Below are 25,215 nucleotides of genomic sequence, written 5' to 3'. Positions count from 1 at the left end.
AGATTTCACTTTAAATTTCAGGTGAGAGTATTACGTTCAAAGTTATCTGAATTGATTCTTTTCTTCTATCTGTGTTTCAAACTGGATTTATAGCAAATTAATTAGAAAGATGTGAGCTAGTGTCTCTTGTAAAACTGATATGGTAGCAATAGCTCTCACATAGAGAATTATCATACATATGGACATAAATTATGTGAAACAATTTCATTATAACAGTAACATGTTGGGAATGAGGGAAGGTATTTGTTCAATTGGCTCTTGCTGGCAACAGAGAGCAGGGCTAGCTGGCTTCTCTGCCTGGTTTAACTAGGTTCTTTTGGTTCTTTTCACATAAAGATTTGGAATCTAAATTTTCTATGAAGCAGCAGTACTGCATTCACTTTAATGATTTTGAAATGCAGCACTGCAAAACCAGCAACCACTAGAACACTTTTAAAATATTCTCCCCTTTTAGCCTAAGCACATGGGATTGCTTTGAAATTCAGCATAACAGGAGTAGAATCACAGAAAACATCTCCAGATGCTAGCTTTGTCCTGGGCATATTTAAAATATGCGGCAGCCTTAGTTGAAGGAGAACGGTTCTAGGTAATCTAAATAAGCAGTACCCTATTCCTTATGCTATAATTTCTTTGAAAAAGCAATTTAGAATATTATTTTTTCAAAGAGAAAATATTGAAAATATTATTTTCAAAGAGAATAGAATGGTGGGCACACGAGTGTTGCCCTAGCTCAGCTCCAGCGCACATGCGCGCACCAGCCAACTGATTGTCAGGCCTTCCGGTCCCACCAGAAGTCGGGAAACTGGCTGTTTCCAGCTTCTGGAAGGCCTCCGGGAGGATGGGGAAGGCTGATTTTGCCCTCCCCAAGCTCCTAGAAAGCCTCTGGAGCCTGGGGAGAGGGAAAAACAGGCCTACTGGGCCCATTGTGCCATCACGTGCCAAAAGCAGGGGGAAGTGTGTGTGGTGGGGTTACGTGCGCATGCGCGGGAGGGCAGGGCGCATTGAATTATGTATGTGGGCACGCAACCCCCCATGCTCCCCCCGCTTTTGGCACGCGACGGCAAAAAGGTTAGCCATCACTGGTATAGAAGATTTGATGGTATGTTTTTTTAAAGTCTGTAGTCTGCTATGTATAAGGTAAAGATTCACCTTCCACATATCTGCTAGTCGTTCCCGACTCTAGGGAGCGGTGCTCATCTCCGTTTCAAAGCCGAAGAACCAGTGCTGTCCAAAGATGACTCCATTGTCATGTGGCCGGCCTGACTAAACACCAAAGGCACATGGAACGCTGTTACCTTCCCATCAAAGGTGGTCCCTGTTTTTCTACTTGCATTTTTTATGTGCTTTCGAACAACTAGGTTGGCAGAAGCTGGGACAAGTAACGGGAGCTCACCCCATTACGCGGTCCTAGGGATTCAAACCGGTGAACTGTCGACCTTTTGATCGACAAGCTCAGTGTCTTAGCCAACGCGTAATTTGATTCCCTAATGCTAATAAGGTAAGCTTCCAAATGGAATCCTATCACAGCTTGAAACCTATCTGTTGGTTCTAAGTGGCCAGATGTCTATGCTGCTCTATGCTCCATTTTTCAAATATCTTTTGGCAGTTTGACATCCTACCCATAAGGTTCTGACCCATTATTCCTGAATTAATAGCTATATTTAACCAAATATCACTTCAGTCCTGCTCAGACTTGGTGCTCTCCAGATGTCTATAGTGCATGTAGATAACCTGAGCTCAAAGTATCGTCAATATGGCAATCTGGGCTACAGTGTTTTACATGACATGGTAAACAGACTTCATTCAGATGAGATCAGACAACAAATACCAAATTGCTAGGAATTCTGCACTGTGTGAACATGTACATACAGTATGAAAGGCATAAAGTTATGGAAACGTTTCTTAGTGGAACTTTTGGAAAATGCCAGACCACAATTACTGCTTCTGTCTTAAACTACTATAACTGTTAATAGAGATGTCCACATGGTCTTTTTGGCATGTTCCAAACAGGTCATCATGGAATAGCATTCTGTCATTTTCCTAAGTTCATGTTTGATGCTTTTATGCACATACAGAATATGCTTATTTTTAAAACAATTTTCTAGTTTGAAGTCATTCTTCTTTCATAGGTCCAGAGAACCTTTACTTGGATGACAAGGTGGTAGAATATAAATGGAGAATCCTAGCAAGAAATTGGTCTTCTGTGGATTTTCCTGGCAGTAGTCAGGCATTGTAATTGGCCCTCAGATAAATTGTTTCTTGTTGAAAAAAGTTATATAATTATACTGTCTAAAACAATAAACTCAAAAGAATGCCACCACCTATATCAGGGGCATATTTCAATTATAAGTCAATTATTTACATATTTATTTGTGACAGTACGATTATTAGCAAATTATTTCAATCTTACTTTTGAATTTTAGATCTGAACATATTTGCTTTATTACATTCTTCCTGTGATATGTTCTTTGGAGTAGTATATACTTTAAAAAATCCTGAACGGTATGCTGATATGTTTGTTCAAGGCATCTGGCAAGCTTTATATTTAGATGGAATTTGCATCTGAGTTCTCCATGGCAAATCCTATTTATTATATTTATAAGAAATACTCCCACCTGTAATGAGGTTGTGGTGGCTTATTGATCTCCCACACTTCCCATCCAAAATGTGTTGTGAAGAAGGGTGAAGCTGCTGCATGGTTAAGCATTCACTTAATAGTTCTTGTTCGGCATCAGAATATGAATGTAGCTATAAGAGGATATAAAACAAAGAGATTTTCATTTCAAAGAGTAGAACTCAAATGCAGCTAATTTAATGCATATGGCTTTTTGCCCATAGCCTATTCATATATGCAAGAAACAAAACATCATTGTTTCCCTTAGTTCAACAAGGGGAGATATATTAGGCACTTGGTGCTTTAGTTTGGGTTTTCTTGCATATGCAAATTTATCATACTAATCTATTAGCATCATGCTGATTCTTAGAAAATTACTATGCATTTTATAATTTTACAGATTAATTGAGCTGCACGGTATTTGTCTCTCATATCTTAAGTTCTGTTTCTCAAAGAAATGCATCAATTACCATAGTAACTGTCTTAGTCAGAATTTCCTAGATAAGAAAAATGTTGGTACTTATCAGATTAAAATGACCAAATTGGTAGGCTGTTGGTCATGTGCAAAAGATATTGCTGATCTATACTGTTTTCCATGTAAATTAATGCACTGGCTGAAGCATGCTCTCTTCAAAAACCACAATGTCGATCATATTAGAAACAGCAGGAGAGGAGAATTAAGAAAGAAAAGCATTTCTAATTCTTTTTCAAACATACTGATGCTGCCAAGTTTTTGTCATAACACAAAGCTCAAATTACCCCAAAATATCTATCTCCTGTTATGGCTGCTAATAAATGGTTATTGTTTTGAAGTTTATAGAATTCAATTCTGCCCTTCTCTTGGCTTGGTTATTCTAAATTAAAAGATCTAGGCCAAGCAGTTTAGCCTTCAGTCTTACCGTCAGTTTATATAAACATTCAATATTCTAGAACAAAACCAGCTAATCAATGTTTATGCTATTATTACTACTACTGCTATAAGTATTGCAAAACTTCTTAGTTTTCATCTAGGAATAAATTTCATTGGGGCAATGCTGCTTAAATAAAGTAGGAAGTAAAGGTTCAGTGTTGAAGTAGATGTACTGCATGCAATAAGACATTTCAGGTTGAAAACTTGAGGAAGGGGGAAGCTTGTCTCAAAACCTGAAGTTTACACAATTTCTATGGTCTTGGTTCTCAGAAAGCTCGGCTCAGGAAAATATTTGTATTAACCAAGGCATCTGCAGATCTGCATGATAGAACTATTCAAAAACCCTCATTTCTTTTGTATCTCATTTCACACATGTACAAAGTGGCAAGGCTTCGACTACATGGTTGCATCTGTCCTTGTGATTTTTTTTTATATCCACCGCCCGCATCATTCTGCTATGGGTGTTTCAGATGCCCGATGCTTTATTAGCCTCTTTCAGGAATGGGACATTTCCCTCATAGTACTCAGATTGTGGCTTTTTTTCTTTTTTTTAGAAAATTCACTGATTTTTTCTCCTGCTGGATTCTTGAAAATGAAATGTTTGACATTTAATAATAATAATAATAATAATAATAATAATAATAATAATAATAATAATAATAATAATAATAATAATAATTTTATTTCTATACCGCCCTTCTCCTGAAGGACTCAGGGCAGTGTACAGCCTATTAAAGCACAAAGACAGATATCAATTTAAAAATAATTAAAATTATTAAATAATTCCGGCTCAGATTTAAAACCCCAAATTTAAAACACCCAATTTAAAATCATTACACTGATAGCCCGGCCTGGCGGAACAGCAGGGTCTTGAGGGCACAGCGAAATACACGGAGGTCGGAGATCTTACGCATTTCCGGAGGCAGTTCATTCCACAGGGCAGGGGCTCCCGCAGAGAAGGCCCTCCCCCTGGGTGTCGCCAGCCGACATAACTTGGCCGATGGCACCCTGAAGAGACCCCCTCTGTGGGAGCAAACTGGCCGGTGGGAGGCTATTGGTGGCAGAAGTCGGTCTCGAAGGTACCCGGGTCCTATGCCATGGAGCGCTTTAAAGGTGGTGACCAGTACCTTGAATTGCACACAAAAGACCACTGGGAGCCAGTGCAGCTCGCGCAGGAGGGGTGTTACATGGGCACAACGAGTTGCGCCCATAAACACCCGCGCGACCGCATTCTGGACCAGTTGGAGCCTCCGAGTGCAATTCAAGGGGAGCCCCATGTAGAGAGCATTATAATAATCCAGCCGGGAGGTGACAAGGGCATGAGTGACCGTGTGCAAGGCGTCCCAGTCCAGAAAGGGCTGCAACTGGCGAATCAGGCGAACCTGATAAAAAGCTCCACTGGCCACGGCCATCATATGCTCTTCTAAAGACAGCCGTGCATCCAGGAGGACGCCCAGATTGCGAGCCCTCTCTGTGGGGTGTAGAGATTCACCTCCAATAGTCAGCGATGGCAGCAGCTGACCATATCGGGACGCCGGAAGCCACAGCCACTCGGTCTTGGAAGGGTTGAGTCTGAGCCTATTTCTCCCCATCCAGACCCGCACAGCCTCCAGGCAACGAGACATCACATCAAGGGCATCGTTGGGGTGGTCTGGGGTGGAGATGTACAGCTGAGTGTCATCAGCGTACTGATGGACTCTCACCCCAAAACCACGGATGATCTTACCCAGCAGCTTCACATAAATGTTGAACAGAAGGGGTGAGAGGACCGACCCTTGTGGCACTCCCCATGCGAGGCGCCTCGAGGTCGACCTCTGCCCCCCTGCCAACACAAACTGCAAACAGTCGGAGAGGAAGGAGGAGAACCACCGCAGAACGGTGCCCCCTATTCCTAACCCCCTCAACCGCTGCAGCATACCATGGTCGATGGTATCAAAAGCCGCTGAGAGATCTAATAGAACCAGGACAGAGGAGCAACCCCTGTCCCGAGCTCTCCAGAGATCATCCACCAATGCGACCAATGCCGTTTCTGTGCTGTACCCCTGCCTGAAGCCCGACTGGTACGGGTCCAGATAAGATAGCTTCATCCAGGTGCCGGGGAAGCTGTCGTGCCACCGCACTCTCAACAACCTTTGCCACAAAACAAAGGTTGGAGACCGGACGGTAGTTAGCTAATTCAGCCAGGTCCAGGGAAGGCTTCTTGAGGAGGGGCCTCACTACCGTCTCGGCCACCACCGGCAGGAAAGGCACCCTTACTCAAAAAAGCACTTATAATCCCCTGGAGCCAGCCTCGTGTAACCTCCCGGGAGGCCAGTGCCAACCAGGAGGGTCACGGGTCCAATAAATACGTGGCAGCACTAATCTTACCCAGAACCCTGTCCTCATCCTCGGGAGCCACAGCATGAAACTCCTCCCAGATAACATTCTCAAGACCTACCCTGGACTCATCCAGGGACTCATCTCCTCCCCTAGACTCATCCAGTCAGAGTCCAAGCCTTCCCGAATCCGAGCGACTTTATCATGCAGGAATTGCACAAAATCCTCAGCTCGACCCTGCAAGGGATCTTCCCGCACTCCCCCCCCCCGAAGAAGGGAGTGGGTCACCCTAAACAGAGTGGCTGGGTGGTTCTCTGCAGATGCGATAAGAGTGGAAAAATGGTTAGATTTTGCCACTTTTATAGCCACTAGGTAGGTCTTGATATAAGACCTCACCAGTGTCCGGTCAGAATCGGATTGACTAGTCCTCCAGATGCTCTCTAGGTCAGATTAAACATAACCGGGAGAGCCTCCATTGCCCTCTCACAGCAATGGGCTGGAGTCATAGCGTTCCGACAACTGGGGGGGGGGACATCCAAGCCACCCTCTCACGGTGGTTGGGCCACACTGGCTCTGGAAAAGGTGGAACATCCCACCAGTGGTGAAATGTAGTACAGAACCAACTCCATCAATCTTCCTGTACACTGCCATTCTCCATACAGCCAGCGAGCAGGATGAAAAAAAGAGCCAGGTCCAAGACTCCGGAATAAGGAGGTCCACATTGTTCATAAAGGTGGGCATACCAGAAAGGGAAAAGATGGAAACGGGTAGGGCCACCTCCATTGAGCAGGAACCAATAGGGCAAGGTGACCGTCCTGGAGCCTATAAACCGGCCAAAGGTGGGGGGGGCATTCGAGGCGACAGGGTAGACATCATGCTGTCAACCTCTCGACCCTCCTCATCCACCCCAGATCTTCAATAGCCACCCCATGTCCAGTCTTGGCCTCCAACGATATTAATGGAGGCCACAGGGGCCTCTCGCCCTCGCCACAGGGGCTAATCTTCGGGAATTACCCCAACAGCCCTGTGGCGGTCCAACAGGCTCCGGGATCTAAATTCCACGATGGAGGGGCTCCCACCATCGTAATACCCCTCATCTGCTGTTAGCACCCGACTTCTAGCCGTCCCACCACCAACCGTTGCCCCGTCGGCATCACCACGGGCACCACCAATAGCCACCTTGTTGAGTATCTTCACCTCGTAGACGCCCCTCTACCTCCAACTGGGCGTCTACAATGCCAATGGACAGATGCTGCCCACGTTGATGCCGCAGCCAGCGCCGCCAGCATCGCTCCAGCTGCAACTATCGACGGGCCATCTAGCTAGGAAAGCGGCTAAACAAGCCGACGGGCTAGTTCGCCACCACGCCGCCAGCGGCGCCCCTAAGCCGCTGATGCCGCCCTTCCCGCGGTGACCATGGACCGGCATTTCCTCACAGAGTTGATGTTCCAGGGAATGTTAGAGAGCGAAAAAGCTCTCTAACCGCTGACAATAGGCTCCGCTTGCTGGGAAGGGTGGGGCATAGATGGTTAAAACGGCCCACCGGAACCGCCCAAAGCCAAATATCACCCCATCTCTCCACAGCGTTTTAGAACAGGACCGCCATCTTGGACATGCACAGATGAAAATTTGAATAGTAACTTGTTGTTGTTGCTGTTTATTTCTTTTTGGCTCACTTTTATTTTTAAAAATCTACTATCGATTATCATTTCTAAGGGTTGTTTTTCTATAACGTATTTTTATTTTGCAATGATCAATATTGAACAAGAAAGTTTTGTTCAACTGAACATCGAAGTAACCAGAAATCCATTGTCACATATAAATGAGACTTAAGCAGATTGGAATTTGTTTATGATGCAAATCAGTTTATGATGTAGAAATACAAAGTGCAAGAAAGTTATTGTAAAAAGCAAACTAATTAAGATTTGTTTTTTGATCCAGTGTAAGCCAAGTGTAGTAAATGAACTAGTAATTTAATAAATTAAACTATTAAAGAATTTTTGAAAACAGACAATTATGATATTGGTTCAACTACTTCTGATTTATGCTTTATCTTATTGTGTTCAAATAAAAGTGCACATTTGATGGAACAGCAGTTAGTAAGGTCAATAAAAGAGGGGGGGAAGGAAATCCCCCCACCAAAGAGAGAAACTAACTTCTGTACTCATTCACTAACAACATTCATAGTAGATTTCCATGGTAATCACATGATTGGCAACTGGTCATCCAAAATACAATTGTGTGATGTGATAATTTTATGAACGCCATAAGTGCTTTATGGCCTCTAAAATAACCTTTCTGAGCCTGTTATAACTTTGAAAAGTTGTTATAGCTACCAATCATAATTCAGGGATGATCTGTAGACAAGATTCAGGATCTGATCAGAGATCAATTCATCAATTGATCTAAATTTAATCTGGTGTACAATGTCATCATGTCCAATAGTTGCAAGCAAAAGAGTTTGTCATTTAAGACACACTATAGGTTTAAGAAAATGAATTGGGATTCTATTCCTGTAGTGAAATCATTGAAGGAAAAAAACAATATCCACTCAGTTAAACATGTAGAGATATATTTCTTGGCATTCCTAATCTTTGGAATGTTGGTCTTACCTTCTTATGCACCTGTTGTTCTTTGGCAGAATGAGCCTTCACATGTTTTCTAAGGGAACTTGGGTCAGTGTAACGTTTAGAGCATCCAGGAATCTGGCAAGCGTACGGCTTCTATAAGTTCATGGAGAGGAATAAGGGGAAAAATAGATAACACAGAAATTACATTTGCTTTGAAAGCATTCTCCTTAAGATATGAACTATTATGTTAACAAAATAAAACAGTAATATTCATTGGTGATGTTCAAACATGCTGTAAAGCATTTAACTGTGTGTTCAGCTTGAAACTACAAATTACAGGTGAATATAAATATAAAAGACAAATTTACATCTAGGCCTGCTATAGAGGTCACTTTTTATTCTCTTTTATTCTCTTCATTCTCAGTTTAGCCAAAATGCTTTACATTTACATTACAACAATACCCCTGCTATCTCCAATATTCAGAAACTATACATACAATTCTGCAGTTATTTTATCAAGTTTTCACGGTCATGCATCTTGAGTTCCTATGGGCAACTCGCAGATAGAAAACACCAGTTCATGCAACAGTATTTCTGTATGATAAGAGACAGGCAGCTCATTGGCCATTGTGTTTAATCCTAGTGAAAATCACCTGGACAGCCTTGAAGGTATTCATACTGACATAAATCAGTATTTAAGCAATTCAATCTGCAATGTATTTCTCAAAATCAGATTTTTAAAGGAAACTTGCTTTCTACTTTATATGCATATTTTATCTTTTATTATCTATTACAATGATAATGTGATGTTCTACAATTGTCTAGGACTTAATCCTAGCTAACATAGCCAAGGGACTGTAAAACAAATTAGAGGCAGCCTTGATCTGTAGTATTTATTCTTTATTCTATTTATATGCTGGCCCCATCATTGCTCTCTAATGTCCGTTATCCCACAGTATGGAAGGCTGAGCTATCAGACCTAATCTTAGGATGATTATAGAACACCATCTTAAAGCATTTTTGCTATCGTTTTAGTATCTTTTTACTGGCACCCAGAAAACTTCTGACAAAATTAAATGATTTTGTATTAGAAGGTTAATAGCCTTGCCTATATTGAAAAATCAGTCAGTTTAACTGCTTTTTTTTTTAAATGTACATTTATCCAGTTTCAGGATAGCCCGAGACCTAAATCTAACCTAATAATCTGCTATTCAATCAAACCAGTACATTCTAGCAGGTCTTCGTAATTATTTACAGATTCTCCTTTCAGAGAAGATAAACGACAGATTGACCTGCCTTTGGAATCTGAAATCAATTCCACATGCATTCAATAAGAAATAGGCAGTCCATATAAATCCGTTTTCTTTGTAAACACCTCCAAAGGAATAAGTAGTCCTGCTTCTTGTGCTAGCAGGAAATTTCCAAAGGAATAATAAGATCATTCACCAGCTCGAGACTCCAAAGGCTAACCTGATATGTACCCAAAACTTGTATATGAAAGTCAATTTACTGAACACACAGAGAACTGAAATTTGAGGAAGGATGATGGAAACCATTAAATAATTCCTTAGTGGAATTAACCAGGTAGAGTTCTACCCTGCAATGGAGACACATTATTAAGGATGGGAAAACTAGACCAGAAAAACTCCATCCATACTAGTCCAAGCCTTTTCAATCTCACTGCCACACAGTATTCAGTTACATAGCTCACTTATAAAAGGGATTGGAGTTTAAATTGTCATGAACTGCCAGTTTTGTGTTACATGCATTTGAAGCACTAACATCAGCATGCAAGATGCATTCTAATTTACTATATATTCAGTAATCAAAAACAAAAACTGCTAGTGTGATACGAAGCTAAAATCCCTGGGAACATTAACAGGATAAAAATGGATGTTATCTTGTGCAGACTACAAATACCGCAAAAAAAATATAAAAATAAGAGTAAGTAAGAGTAAATAAGTTATTAATAAATGGTTAGTTAAAATTATTACCGTACCTTTTTGCTGATTAGAAGTATTTCAGATAGGAAGGAAGAATATGGAATAAACCGTACAAACAAAGGAAGAAAAAGGAAGAAGGGAGAAAAACAGAATAGAAAAGTTAAAGAGGCTCTTTGCAATAAGACCATCCAAAAAGATACAAGAAAAGAGAGGGACTTGCTTCTGCTTTGTAGACATCAGAGTCTACAAACTGCTTTGAGGGATACATCTGCCTTCCCTCCCCCACCCTTCCACTTGTATTAATGTCAAGCCATTGAACTTCAAAAAGGTGCATCCTATATGACATATTAAGTTTCAAAAGAGCCACATTTTAGAAGTAATTACAAATTCAAATCCCTAAAGCTGATTTTCAAATAAATAAAACATTGTTATTGTAAGCGTGCTTGGCTTGGAAAATGTGACTGAGTGGCTTGTTTGTTTTTGGAAGGCATAATGTACATTACACATTCCTTAATGCTGCACTGTCTGAAATATGTAGCTAGTTTAAAAGTAAATATCAATTAACCTCTAGGTTCTGCCACATAAACACCCAGCCAAACATTAAACCACATATTCACCTCTTTCAAAAAGACAAAGGGAGGACTTGTGAGCTGTGGAGCAGTAGCTAAAATGACTAAAGAGTCTGCTTAGCTTTCATGGGTGATTGACCATAGTAGAGGCTAACATGACCTGGGCAGTAGAGTAACATTGCCATTTTCCACACTCCAATCGTTTCAAGTATCTTAGAAAGTTAATAGAACATTCTGCTGTAATTGCCTCCATGTACAAACTTCTTTATACCTCCTGTTCATCTCTTTTTCTTGCAAGTACTGTAGATTATTTGTATTAATAAAGTTTCATTATTATGAGGTATAAGAAAAAAAAAAGGATGGAGAAATGCATTCTAATATTCCAAACAGTAAGTGGAGGGACAGAGAGACTTATAATGCTGTAAAATATGAAAATAACTTAAACAAAAAGGATTATTGGTTGAGAATACCTATTTTAATTTTGAAAAGTGAAAGGTGTTTTTAGATGAACCTGGGAAATGTCCTAAAAATACAAATTTGTTTCTGCACACTATTCACTAATAAGGCAGAAACAAAGTCAAGAGGACACAAGGAACACTGCATTCATTCATTTATTCATCCATTCATTCAGGTGACACCTTTATAGAAATGTAGGTTATATGAGCAAATGGTGGGATGGAGTTTAAAAAAGAAGTAAATACATTTAGAGGCCAGTTTTCTTCATCTGATGATCTACAGATGTGTTTGGCTACCAATTCTGAGCTGTCATCCAAAACCTATAAAAAACAGCCGATGAGGAATCACGCATGCAGGCTTTCACTTATAATCTTGGGCAACAAAATGCATTTTAGTTTGAAACACAGCCAAGGTTTTAAGTCTACAGAGAAAGATTTCCAAAGGCATGTAAAATATTAATTCAGAAAAATTAATTGCATGGCAAAATAGAAGAAAAGCAAACTTGGTGATTCTCTGTAGTTGATATAGTATAACTTTCCTTAATCAAAAGCTCTCCTGATGTTTTGGGTAAAAATTCCAGGATTCCCTACCACTATTATCAATAATGCTGTATGTTGTAGTGGAAAGAATAGGAAATCAACTATAGATATATAATTACTGGCTATAATGCTTTGTTTTGTGCTAGCACTACTATCTAAAATATTAGGTAAGATTTCTTCACCCCAATATTTTTTATATTTTGGCCGATTCTTTCATCTGACGTATGGTAATGTTTTTAGTATATTTTGAGATGAGTAAAATTTTAAAAATTAACATTATGTTAAACCATCTAGAACAGGGGTGTCAAGCTTGCGGCCCGTGGGCAGGATGCATCATGCGCTGGCCACGCCCACCCCCGTTTTAGCGAAGGGGGAAAAGTTGTGATACGTCACATGACGATGTGTCATCGCAAGTTTGATACCCCTGATTTACAATCATATGTTAATGAAGAACAATATACACAAATCCAATTACATGCAAAACCATGAGCCATGGTGGCGCAGTGGTTAAGAGTACAGTATTGCAGGCTAACTTTGCCCTCAGCCAGGAGTATATTCTGGACCAGTTCAAGGTTGACTCAGCCTTCCATCCTTCTAAGGTCGGTAAAATGAGGACCCAGATTGTTGGGAGCAATATGCTGACTCTGTAAACTGCTTAGAGAGTGCATTATGAAGCAGTATATAAGTCTAAGTGCTATTGCTATCTCTGGATTGTTACTAACACTTGCTCTATTTTCTATTTTTAAAAACTATCATTCACCAATACCATGGGCCTTATTTTCATAATTTTTCCATCATGGCAATGACTACATTGTTGTATTTTATCAAAAGAAACTTGTGACGGTTGCAGAGAAGGACCTGCTATGACAGCTGTATTTCACTGAGCATTTTATGAAATAACATCATGCTTACAGTATCCAGGTGTGTTCGCTGATGCTTAGCCCGGTCGCTAGAGTTGCTGAAAGCTTTCTGGCAGCCAGGATGCTGACAAAGATAAGGCTTCTCACCCGTATGACTTCGTAGGTGGATCTTAAGATTTTCAAGCCGAGAAAATGCTTTGTTACATCCTTCAAACTGCAATAAAGCCATAAAAAACTCTGTAAACCTTTATTAAATAAACCATAATATCCTATAATGAATACAATATTTAAAAGACCATCCAAAGTGGGCATGCAACAAATCAACCAGAATTCAGAACATCTGCTAAAATTTATGGATGAAACACATTTGGCGTTGCTGTTTGAATCTTTTACTATGAATGGCACATGGGTTGGTAATACTATTTTCACATATGTATAGTGTTAAGCCTCCAAAACATGGCATTAAATAAAGGAGCTTAAGCATTATGAAAAAACTACTAGATACTTACCAATAATTAAATTTCTTGGAGTGGTCTTCACATGTACATTTGGAAGCTTCTAATATTTACAGAATTTCTTGGTGGGTATGCCGTCCTTGCCTATTGCGTGTAATTAGTCACAAGAGAGGAATGGTTCCTTTGCTAATTTGTAAGAAAGTTTGATAATTGCAACTACCCACTTAGAAAAGTGCTGAGCAGAAAGAGGCATCTGAAGTCCTACTGGACAATCACTTAAATATTAATCAGCAATGTGATGCAGCTGCCAAAAAAGCCAACACGGTCCTAGGCTGCATTTACAGAGGGTTAGAATCTAGATCATGTGCAGTGTTTATAATGCCTTTGTAAGATCACACTTGGAATTGCATCCAAGAAATGGAAGGTCTGATGGAGTTAGCAAAGATGGCTAAATTAACTGTTTTGATTAAAGAAAAACACACAAATACCTTTATTTCTACTTGGAAACTGCTTCTGGACTTTGTGCTTCAGGTGGAAAAAAAATGAAACTTTGATTTTTGGTGTTACCGATTATATGTGTTGTTGTTATAGAATTGGCTAGTTTATATTATTATGACAAAATAAAAAGATGAGGGTAGACGTTAATGCCTTATTTTACTGAACCAAAGGAGGCGGAAGTCAATGCCTTTTTTTCTTTTTCCCTTACTTTCCCCCACTATCCACTTACTTACTTACTTACTTACTTACTTACTTACTTACTTACTTACTTACTTACTTACTTACTTATTTATTTATTTATTTATTTATTTATTTATTTATTATTCGTATTTCTATGCCACCCAACTCTCTGAGGATTCTGGGTGGCTTACAACAAAGACAGTATGAACAATATACAATAAGAGACGTTAAAAAAAAAACCCATACACACTGCTCATGGCCGGATCTCGCAAGATCGCAGTGGCAAGATCAACAGCCCCAAGCCTGCCAGAAAAGCCAGGTTTTCACCATTTTCCGGAAGGCCAGTAGGGTGGAGCGGTCCGGGCCTCAGGAGGTAGCTGATTCCAGAGAGCCAGGGCAGCCACAGAGAAGGCCCTCCCCCACGGACCCGCCAGCCGACATTGTTTAGCTGACGGGACCCGGAGGAGGCCAACTCTGTGGGATTTTACCGGTTGTTGGGAACTATGCGGTAGAAGGTGGTCTCGAAGATAGCCTGGCCCTGAGCCATGTAGGGCTTTAAAGATAATAACAAACACCTTGAATTGTGACTGGAGACCTATGGGAAGCCAGTGCAGCTCACGGAGGATTGGTGTAATGTGCGAGTACCTAGGTGCACCCACGACCGCTCGAGCGGCTGCATTCTGGACCAACTGTAGTCTCCGAAAACTTTTCAGGGGTAGCCCCATGTAGAGCGCATTGCAATAATCCAACCGTGAGGTGACAAGGGCATAAGTGACTGTGAGAAGAGCCTCCCGATCCATGTAGGGTTGCAATTGGTGTACAAGGTGAACCTGTACAAAGGTCCCCTTAGCCACAGCTGCCAGGTGTTGCTCTAATCTCAGCTGTGGGTCAAGGAGGACCCCCAAATTGCAAATCCGTTCTGAAGGGGACAACTTCTCCCCCCCCAGGGCTAAGAATGGACAATCGACATGGTCCTTGGGAGGCAATATACACAGCCATTCGGTCTTGTCTGGGTTAAGTCTGAGCCTGTTGACTCCCATCCAGATTCTCACAGCCTCCAGGCATTGGCACATCACATCCACTGCTTCACTGAAATGATGCGGAGTGGAGATATACAGCTGGGTATCATCGGCATACTGCTGATATCCCACCCCGTATCGTCGGATAATCTCCCCCAGCGGTTTCATGTAGATGTTGAATAGAAGGGGAGAGAGGACCGAGCCCTGAGGCACCCTACAAACAAGGGGCCTAGGGGTCGACTTCTGTCTTCCTATTAACACTGACTGTGACTGACCAGAGAGATAAGAGAAACACCATAACACGGTGCCTCCCACTCCCAACTCCCTTAGTTGGTCTAGTAGGATACTATGGTCGATGGTGTCGAAAGTTGCTGAGTGGTCAAGTAGCACCATGATAGCCCATCATGGGCTTGCCAGAGATCGTCCATTAGCGCGACCAAAGCAGTTTCTGTGCTGTAGCCAGGTCTGAAGCCAGATTGAAAAAGGTCCAGATAATCCGTTTCATCCAATGTCCGTAGGAGCTGAAGTGCCCCCACTTTCTCTACAACCTTCCCCACAAAGGGTAAATTGGAGACTGGACAAAAGTTCTTTAATTCTGCTGGGTCCAAGGAAGGCTTCTTGAGGAGAGGCCTTACGACCGCTTCCTTTAATGGTTGCGGAAAAGACCCCTCCCTTAAGGAAGCATTAACTAAAGTGAGGAGCCAGCCTCGTGTCACCTCCCTGCTGGCCGAAACCAGCCAGGAGGGGCATGGGTCCAACCAACAAGTGGAGGAACTTATCGCACCCACAGCCTTGTCCACTTCCTCAGGAGTCACAGGCTCAAACTCATCCCACACAATACAACTAAGACCTGCCCTGGTCATCTCGGTCGGAATTGCCCAATCAGAGTCCAGGTCCATCCGAATCTGAGCGACTTTATCCAACAGAAACTGCACAAATTCCTGAACTCTACCCTGTAAGGGCTCCTCCGCTCCCCCTACATTAAGGAGAGAGCGAGTCACCCTAAACAGTGTGGCTGGGTGAGAATCAGCGGATGCAATAAGTGCGGAAAAATGTGAACATTTTACCGACCGTATTGCCACTAAATAAGTCCTAATAAACTTCCCTTTTTCCTTCCTTAATTTCCCATAAATTTACTTTTGTATTCTCTTTGTATGTCATATTATAAATTAATAAAAAAAACTATATTTAAAAAAAAGGAATATTGCATCCAGTTTTGGTCGCCATGATATAAAAAAGATGTCGAGAATCTAGAAAGAGTGAAGAGAAGAGCAACAAAGATGATTAAGGAACTGGAGGCTAAAATATATGAAGAATGGTTGCATAAATTAAACTATGTCTAGTTTAATGAAATGAAGAACTAGGGGTGACATGATGGCAGTATTCCTATATCTCTATCTCTTCCTATATCAGACAGACAGACAGACAGACAGGCAGGCAGGCAGACAAACAAACAAACAAATAATCAAGGAAACAACCAACCTAGAACTAAGAAGAAACTTCCTGACAGAACAATTAATTAGTGGAACAACTTGCCTCCAGAAATTGTGGGTGCTCCAACACTGGAGGTTTTTAAGAAGACGTTGGACAACTATTTGTTTGAAATGGTATAGGGCCATGATGGCGAACCTATGGCATGCATGCCACAGGTGGCACACATAGCCATATCAGTGGGCACGCCAGCTCAGCTCTGGTGCGCATCAGGCCTTCTGGGCCCATCAGAAGTAGAGAAACAGGCTGTTTCCTGCATCCAGAGGGCCTGGGGGTGGGGGGTGGGGAAGGCCCGTTTTTCTTTCTCACCTGGCTCCAGAGCCTCTCTGTGCATCTGGGGAGGGCGAAAACAGCCTTTCCCACTCCCTCGAAGGCCCTCCGGAGACCTGAAACGGCCCATTTCCCAACTCCCAGTGGGAAAGGAAGTGATTTTTTTGCTGTCCCCAGCCTTCAGAGACTCCTAGAGAGAGAGTCACCTCTGACACTAGGGGTGAAATGCTCCCGGTTGCGTCCGGATCGCCCAATCCAGTAGCGATGGTGGCGGGTGGTTCAGAAAACTGGTAGAAAAAAATCCCTGCACCTCTCCCCCATGCCAGAGGCTGTTTTTTTAACTTTTAAAAGCATTTTTTCTACAACCTCTTCAGCCGAAAAAATGCTTTTAAAAGTTAAAAAAAAAAGTTGGCCACGCCCACCCAGTCACATTCCCCCCAGCCACGCCCACAGAACTGGTAGTAACAAATTTTAGATTTCACCCCTGCCTGACACTTGTCCCTTTGAAATGAAGTTGCTGATAAAATGAGGCCACCCACAAATGCACCCTCCTTGCAAGGAAACTGCAATGCAATGATCACCAGTAGATTGGCTGCTCAGAATGATGAGGGAATAGTTACTTATTCAATTCAACATTGGCTCCTTTAAGGACATTGGGTTAGCTTACTTCCTTGTCTTATTTCACTTTTGGAAATTGCTTGTTAACTGATATTCAGATATTAGGAACTTTTGTAGGTTTTACAACATCGGATGAGTTTCCTTCAATCTTTAGCAAAAGAGGTTTTAACTACAAGTTTAAGAACTTAGTTTTTTATGGCATAAACAGCAAAGGGGTAATTAAAACTTTGATTTTGGATGAACTAAGGGTCTTCGTTCTTAAAAGATGTATTTTATGTTTATGTTTTTTTAAAAAAAATAAATATTTTTTTTAAAAAAATGGGAAACTAGTCTTGTTCTGCATTCTTTAAAAAAATGAGAGGACAAGACATTGAAGGTTGGAAATAAAGATTATAATTAAAGGAGAAATATTCTGTCATGGAACAGACAACCGGACAGACTGAGACGAGGTGGAGACTTAGTAACCAGCTAACATTTATTGACTAACGCTAACATCTAACCAGAACAGCTGTAGAAGGGCAACCAATATTCTGCCTGACAGCTCCTGTTATACGGAGCTGTCAGACGGTTCAACCAATCAGTTGGTGTCTTTTTTCCGCTCGAACTGTGCCAGCTGGCGTGTAGCCTGAAGACACTGCAAGAAGAAGCCTTAAATTTGACTTGTTAATAAAGAAGAAAGCAAAATATTTTAATTCTTGAACATACTGAAGGATATTTTTGAACAATGGGACCAAAAGTTAATTTTAAGAATATCTGCCTCTATTCAACTGTGTGAATACAGAATGTGTTTCAGTGATGTTATGGAAGAATAACAAGTTTTACCTGACAAGATTGAGACTGATCTGAAAGTGGATCTAAAAATTACAGCTTACAAGAATGATATGGAATATACAAATTGGACATTTGGACATACAAAAGAAATCAGTTGATGTCTAATAATTAAAAGGAATATACAAATAACAACCATGAGAGTAACTTGGATAATTTTCCTATATCAGATTTACAAAAGAGACTTTAATGTTAAAGCTTTGCAGAATTTTATGAGAAGGGACAAAGAAAAATTGATAAGAAATTAAATTCTAAGACATTATTTGAAGGGACTAAAGATGATTACTGTTAAAAGTAAACTGAAGGAATATAAAGGTGGTTTATTTGATCAATGTTAAAATAGGTATGTTATCTCTGTTAAAACCTTAATAGACTTTTGCTGATCAGAACTGAAGGGATGAGGTTTTTAATGATCTGTTTATAAATAAGAGATGGGATATGGGCAGAAGAGAACATTTGTTGTATTTTAAGAGAAGGTGGTAGGTTATTTAATTGTTGATACTTGTTGAGATAAAGGGGAAGTCATTTCTGTATATATTTCTTTTTCTTTACTAGATTATTTTTTTTCTTCTTTCCTACTTTCTCCTTCTGTTCTACACTTTCAATCTTTTAGTTTGCATTAATTTTGTATCATTGTAGTTATGATTTTTAATATAATTACTATTTTAAAAAAGGAACATTATTCCTTCTGAGGTAACTGTCAGCGTTGCAACACTGCCATAGAGTGAGCAGAGGACAGCGAAAGATAATTTAATTTAATTTTGAGACAGTACTGCAGTCTGACAGTAACATTTGCCCTGACCTGGTTGGTATTCTAGAAATGACTGAAGACATGGCTCTGTCATCTAGCCTGGGGATCTAGAGATGTAAAGGGACAGTTAAATATTTCTAGGAAAATGAACAGTGTTCTCCCCAGATTGTTTTTAATAGTTTAATCCTTTTTTTGTTTTAATGATTTTTGCCGGGTTTTTGTGGTTGCCTTTGTATTTCTTTTTGCTTTTTAATTCTATAAGCTTAATGTCCTATCTAGAAAGTGTCTCTCTTGGGCAAGACTGAGTCGAAAACTGGATCAGAACAGACGCAAAGTGGGCGTGGCTGCTATTTTTAATCTTGGTCTCTGGGCAGAAAGGACATGTCAAGATCCCATTCTTGGACCCTCATGCTGTCGATCAGGAGAAGCAATCTGGGATTAAGGAAAAATTAATTGAGAACAATTAACCAGTGGAACAGCTTGCCTTCAGAAGTTGAAGATGCTTCATCACTGGAGGTTTTTAAGAAAAGACTGGACAACCACCTGTCTGAAATGGTATAAGTCTCTTGATTGAGCAGGGGGTTGGACTAGAAGACCTCCAAGGTCCCTTCCAATTCTGTGGTTCTGTTATTCTGATCTGAAATCCTAAATACAAATGCCAATATTGGAGGTCTTTGTTTTTCCTTCTTTTTGCTTTGACTAGGACTAGGTAAGGTAGATTTATTGTACTGATTCTCCTGATGCTAGTAAGAAAAAAGCAAAGTACTGGGAACTCCACACAGGAATTTCAGACCTATTTAAGACATGATGTAAACGGCCCTCTGCAATTTTTGAGAGACAACAGAAAGATCAAGGGGCTATAAAAGAATATGTCACTATGATGGCTTGCTTACAAAGTGTGGTGCACAGATGAGAGGAATGCTTGTGTCATGCCTATGCTGTAAAAGCCTGATTATGCTTACAAGAATTTACTGTGTGGCCCTCTTCAGAGCACAAAAGGCAACAATTATATCCATTAAGGATGGACTGATATTCCACAGAGATAAATTGTATTAAAACTGAGGAAATAACTGACCTAAAATTCAGAGTTATATTTGGAGAGGAAATTACTGCTTGAAATATGATGCCTTTGCTGAGATTCAATATGCAAGATTAATGTCATTGCATAAACACAGATATATTCAATATATTTTAGAGAGGAATTTTAGAAATAAGATTTCTACTGTTTCTACTGGCTAACAAATGTACAACTGTGCAATTTACTTCAATCCTGCAATAAAAATATGCTTGACAATGTTAACATTTCAAAACTGATTTAGAAATGACTGATATGAAAGTGTAAAAACACCTGCCTAGAATCCTATCATTTTTACTTTCCTTGTGATTCTGTCTTAATTCCATTTCCTTTGACTCTAGCAAAAAGGGAAGAAGATGAGGAGAAGGGAAAAGAAAAACATATAAATCAACAAAACAGAAGAACAGCTGCACCCGGAAGAGAAATATGGGGGATACAGTAGGGGACAATACTGGACACAGATATGGCCATAAAAAAGAGGTGCTGCACTTCAGTAACCAAGAAAGATATGTTGAGGTTCTTCTAACCAGTTTCCTTTATTGTTCCTCACCTGTAGTCAGAAATCTTTCCAAACTAAAGCAGAAAACTTACACCATTAAACATACAGCATACTCTTGAGAGTTACTAGGAAGGAGCTGTCTTAACTCTCTTTCTTCTGTACTATCTAAACTTTGCTGTCTTTTGCTCCTCTGGAATGCACTTTGGTCCTGTCAGGGAATCCGGAATACATTCACCACAGAGGTAACTGGACACAGAAGGGGAAAAAAGGGGGGAACTTCCCCTTAATGTTACAAAAAGGTGATGCAATGATTAAAGTGCAGTATTACAAACTGCCCACAGCCTGATGTGTGATTCTGACCAGCTCAAGGTTGACTCACCCTTCCATCCTTCCGAGGTTGATAAAATGAGGACCCAGATTGTTGGAGGCAATGTGCAAATAATGCTTCTACGTTGCAAACCACCCAGAGAGTGCTGTAAAGCACTATGAGGCGGTATACAAGGCTAAATGCTACTGCTATTAAATGAAGCAGACAACAATGACTCCAAACCAAAAGACTAATCTTTAAATAACACACAAGAACATTAAAAAAATAAGTCCTGCTGGGCCATTTAAGGCCCATCTTATTCCAGCATTTTAATTCTTATAATGGGTAATCAGAAGGCTTTCGTATAATTACACATAGGAAGCAGAAACTCTTTTATTCCTCTTCTCTGAGTATTTGGAGATATGTTCGTCCCAATTTAAAGGTAAATAGTGAGTATTCTATGTGAACAGACTTGATGCACATGTCCTCCATAAATTCATAAGAATCACTATATTAAAGAGGTAGAAGGAATCTTTTTGAATATTATCTACTCCCTCACTGTGCTCAGTGCAGGAATCCATTACTACTGGTATAGGATAATTAGTATTATTTATTTAATCTATTTAAATATCCAAAGGAAAGGAGAATCCCAAGGCAATTTATTATCATGTGAAAAAGTACCAGTAGGTGCACTCCATGTAAAGTTTTTTTTGACATATGTGACATACAGTATACATATTTTATCTTCATTCAAAAGTATGTGAAAGGTATGTAACTGAACAAAAAAAGTATGAAAAACTGATTCTGCAATTATTTATTCATAAAAAAAAAAAGATTTGCCATTTTTTTCTCTAGAAAAAGGGATACACCTATGAGTCTATACTTGTTATTGCCCCTTCGGCAGAAACTACCTCAAATAGGCATTTTTTATAACTGTCTAACAGTCTCTGATATCGGCTGGGAGGTATTTTTTTCCCCCATTCCTCCATCCAGAATCTTTTCAACTATACAACGTTGAAGGAGTTTCTTGTATGCACAACTATGTCAAATCAATCCACAGCATCTTGGTGGAATTTAGATCTGGGCTTGGACTTAGCTATCCCAGAATCCTCCATTCCCTCCCCCCCTTTTTTTGACAGACAATGCTTGAGAGATTGAATGGAATATTTAGGGTTATTGTCATTTTCATTTTCAGTTGAGCTTCAATCTTCTGACAGATGCTCTTGCATTATCCTTAGGCACCCTCTGGTACATTGAAAATGTGTAATGGATTTTACAATGATGAGCTGTGCAGGCCCTGATGCAGAAAAGTAGCCCTAAACCATAGTGATGATGAACCATTTTTACTATCATACTTTATAATTGATATCTGGTCCTTTTGGTGAACTGCTATTTTTGTTTTTCACCAAACATGTCTTCTGGTACTATCCAGAGCATGTTGTTGCAGACTTCCTGCTTTTTGCCTAGGTGTTCATGAACAAATTTGCCCTGATGTTCTTTTTGGACAGCAAAGATTTCCTCCTGGTACATTTCCTATACAGATCTAGTTAGTGCAACTGCTTTCTGATGGTAGACTCATGCACTCTGACATCAATAATGGTTAGAGTAGGTCACATGATGAAACTCTTAAGAGACTTATTTCAGTGTCATGAATTCTGCTCCAGTAGATCACTGACTCATCTATAGTTAAGTGGATCATCTTTATGAAGACAAGAAAAATATTTGCCTTTGGCATTATACATATTCTCCATAAATTCTCAAATACCATAGAAAAGAGCTCCAAGATGACATCCAAGACTTCCATCTGGCAACTCATCTGATTCTAAAAACTTACATGAATAGAGTTTGATGTCTTTATAGCAAACTGGCTGACAATAATAGCCTTCCTATAAAATACACAGATTTGTACATTTCAAAACATATTATGTCCTACCCATATATCGATACACACAACCAGTCAGAGATTGTATTAATAGGAAAATCTAAGCAGCAATGTATAATCACATATAAAATATTTCATTGAAATATTTCATTTGGAATAAAAAAACATATCAAAAGAGTTACAAGTCTTGATTTCAAATTTGGTGATGCGGCAAGATAAAAGTGCTTTGCAAGCCACAATTGATTCACGGACTGCCAATTGGCAATCTCCAAGCCAAATGATCCATTGTATTGTTTCCAGCTCTTAGATCTGATGACAACCATTTTGCTGCTGTTTCTTTGGAGTAACTAATTTTGCAGTATGCAAGCATGATTTTCCCTGGCTGCTGAACTTGTTGCTGATTCTGGCACAATTCCACTGAAAACAATGCAGCAACATGCCAGAAGATCAGGGGGAGAAATCCTATAAAATACAGATTTTGCAGGATAACTCTCCTGATGTGGATATTCTAATTCATTAAGAAAAAAGGAGTACAGCTTGTTCTGGATTTTCTGCCTTCAGCACATACAAAAATAACATTTCCCAAATGAACAAAATTTGGAATGCAAATAAAATTATCTTTTTTAAAGACTGCAGTTCTTTGAATTTATGAATAAAAATATCCCATCTCCAATTTTTAAATTTTAGTTATAGGGGATTTCCCAAAGCCAGTCTGATTGCTTACAAGTATAATATGGGGAAAATAGTTGCATTACTAAATAGTAATTATAGTTGTGCAGTACAGTTTATCTGTAAACATCTTCAATGTACTCAAAACAGGAGTTAATAGATTCCACAATCTTTTTCTCATTTATCTTACATCTTGCCCTCCTTATGTGAAGTATGAACATCTGTTAGACTGGTGTCATTAATTTGGTCTTTCTTCTTTCTTAAAAAAGGTGATGTCATCATGTAGTCAAATAAGATTGGCTTATAAAGTCATTGCTGAAGACAGCTCAAATTTAGGGCAAGGCTTCCTGAATCATATGGCCTTACGGAGCAAACTATTAATCATACTCTAAACACAACAATGACATGATGACTATATGGCTAATAAAATGTGGCTGTTATGAATGATGTCACTGAGGATAAACATTTGAGATTGAAGACAGTGTTCCTAGCATCACACTGTCTTCACTCTGAAGGTATGAACCCATGTCACTTTGAGTAATTTTTTTAAAGTTTAATGACAAAAGCCCACTGATTTTCAGATCAGATCTAATAATAACCATCTCCAACTGCACAGAATGTGTTATTATGGTTGAATCTTATATTTCTTTAAAAGTAACTTTCAAATTATTTTCTTTGAAATTTTTCAGTTGTATTGTATAGAATATAAAAACACTTAGAATGAATTATTAAATCATTTTTAAAGAGGAGTAGGAATCTGGATTATTATTATGAATAATATAATTTCTGTTATTTTAGAAAGCTTCTGGCTTTATCACCAGGTCATCTGGTATCAGTCTCTCACTTTTACCTGACTACTAGCGCTCATATTTTGCTGAAGTCTGATAATTGGGATAACAATACAGTATTAATTTTTGCACTTGTACAATTCTGCTGCAAATGGATTGTTTTTTGTTAGCTGAGTTAAACACACATTTTACTTAACACATATTTACTTAAGACATGATTGCAAATTTAGAAATCGCAAAACTTCACAAACATATTTAACCCAACGCATTTAATATGCCTGCAAGAATAATAAATGTTATCTATTGGTTTACATATTACGAATTCTTTTTAGAAACTATTTGACTATTTTACACCATTATTCTGTGAAGGTCATATATTAATTTTTATAGATGCAAAACTGGTTCATATGTCGGCAAATGTGACAACAGACACATCTATACAAACATTTGTGACTTGGAGAACCCAATTTCATCCTGTGAAAACTTCCAAAACTGTTGCTATCCCGCTCCTATTATCCTTGCATGCCAAAGCTCTTATAACTGAACATTTTAACACATAATTTTGAATTAAATATTTAACAAAACAATTTCTTGCTGAAAACATTAACAAAAATGACAAATTACATTGTTCTGAATTTTTCAAAAATAATTACGCCATATTATCAGGGCCATGAATTTATATAGCAATTCATAAAGGCATATATAAACATAAATGTCAATACATTGTTAAATGTTGAATTTGTTCCTAAGGATACTTAATTGCAATGGTGTCTAGAACAACTGTCAGTTGTCAGGAAGGGGAGGAAACCAATTAAAAATACAGCATTTGGGGCCATTAGGTGGAGCACATTTTCACTGGAAATGAGTTATGACTGTAAAGGAGGAGGTTTCATAGGGGCACTACTGTAAATAGAGTTAGTGTGCCATTAGAAAGCTCATTAATACACACTTCTGCTTTCAGTAGCAAGATCAGTTAAACAAGCTACCTTTTATTTATAGACTTACAAGGAAAAACAGCAGGTCATATTGGCTGTTGACATCTCAGACAGTCTACAGATGGAAAACCTGAATGTTTCATTCCCAAAACATTTAAGGCTATCAATAGGAA

The 25,215-nt window shown here is 39.5% G+C and overlaps 1 protein-coding gene across 1 annotated transcript in view; it reads right to left on the bottom strand.

The window, feature by feature from the left end:
- Nucleotides 1–25,215, bottom strand: part of GLIS1 (GLIS family zinc finger 1) — a 235,176-nt gene that overhangs the window by 41,023 nt on the left and 168,938 nt on the right. The window contains exons 4-6 of the mRNA XM_070939534.1: nucleotides 12,830–12,991; nucleotides 8,453–8,563; nucleotides 2,616–2,748 (exon numbers count right to left, since the gene is read on the bottom strand). Coding sequence (XP_070795635.1) covers nucleotides 2,616–2,748; nucleotides 8,453–8,563; nucleotides 12,830–12,991 — 406 coding nt within the window. The remainder of the gene's footprint in view (nucleotides 1–2,615; nucleotides 2,749–8,452; nucleotides 8,564–12,829; nucleotides 12,992–25,215) is intronic.

Source organism: Pituophis catenifer, unplaced genomic scaffold (assembly GCF_029215685.1).
Source record: "Pituophis catenifer annectens isolate HBS135680 unplaced genomic scaffold, rPitCat1.0.hap2 SCAF_3, whole genome shotgun sequence".
NCBI lineage: Eukaryota > Metazoa > Chordata > Lepidosauria > Squamata > Colubridae > Pituophis > Pituophis catenifer.
This window is presented reverse-complemented; position numbering and strand designations above follow the sequence as displayed.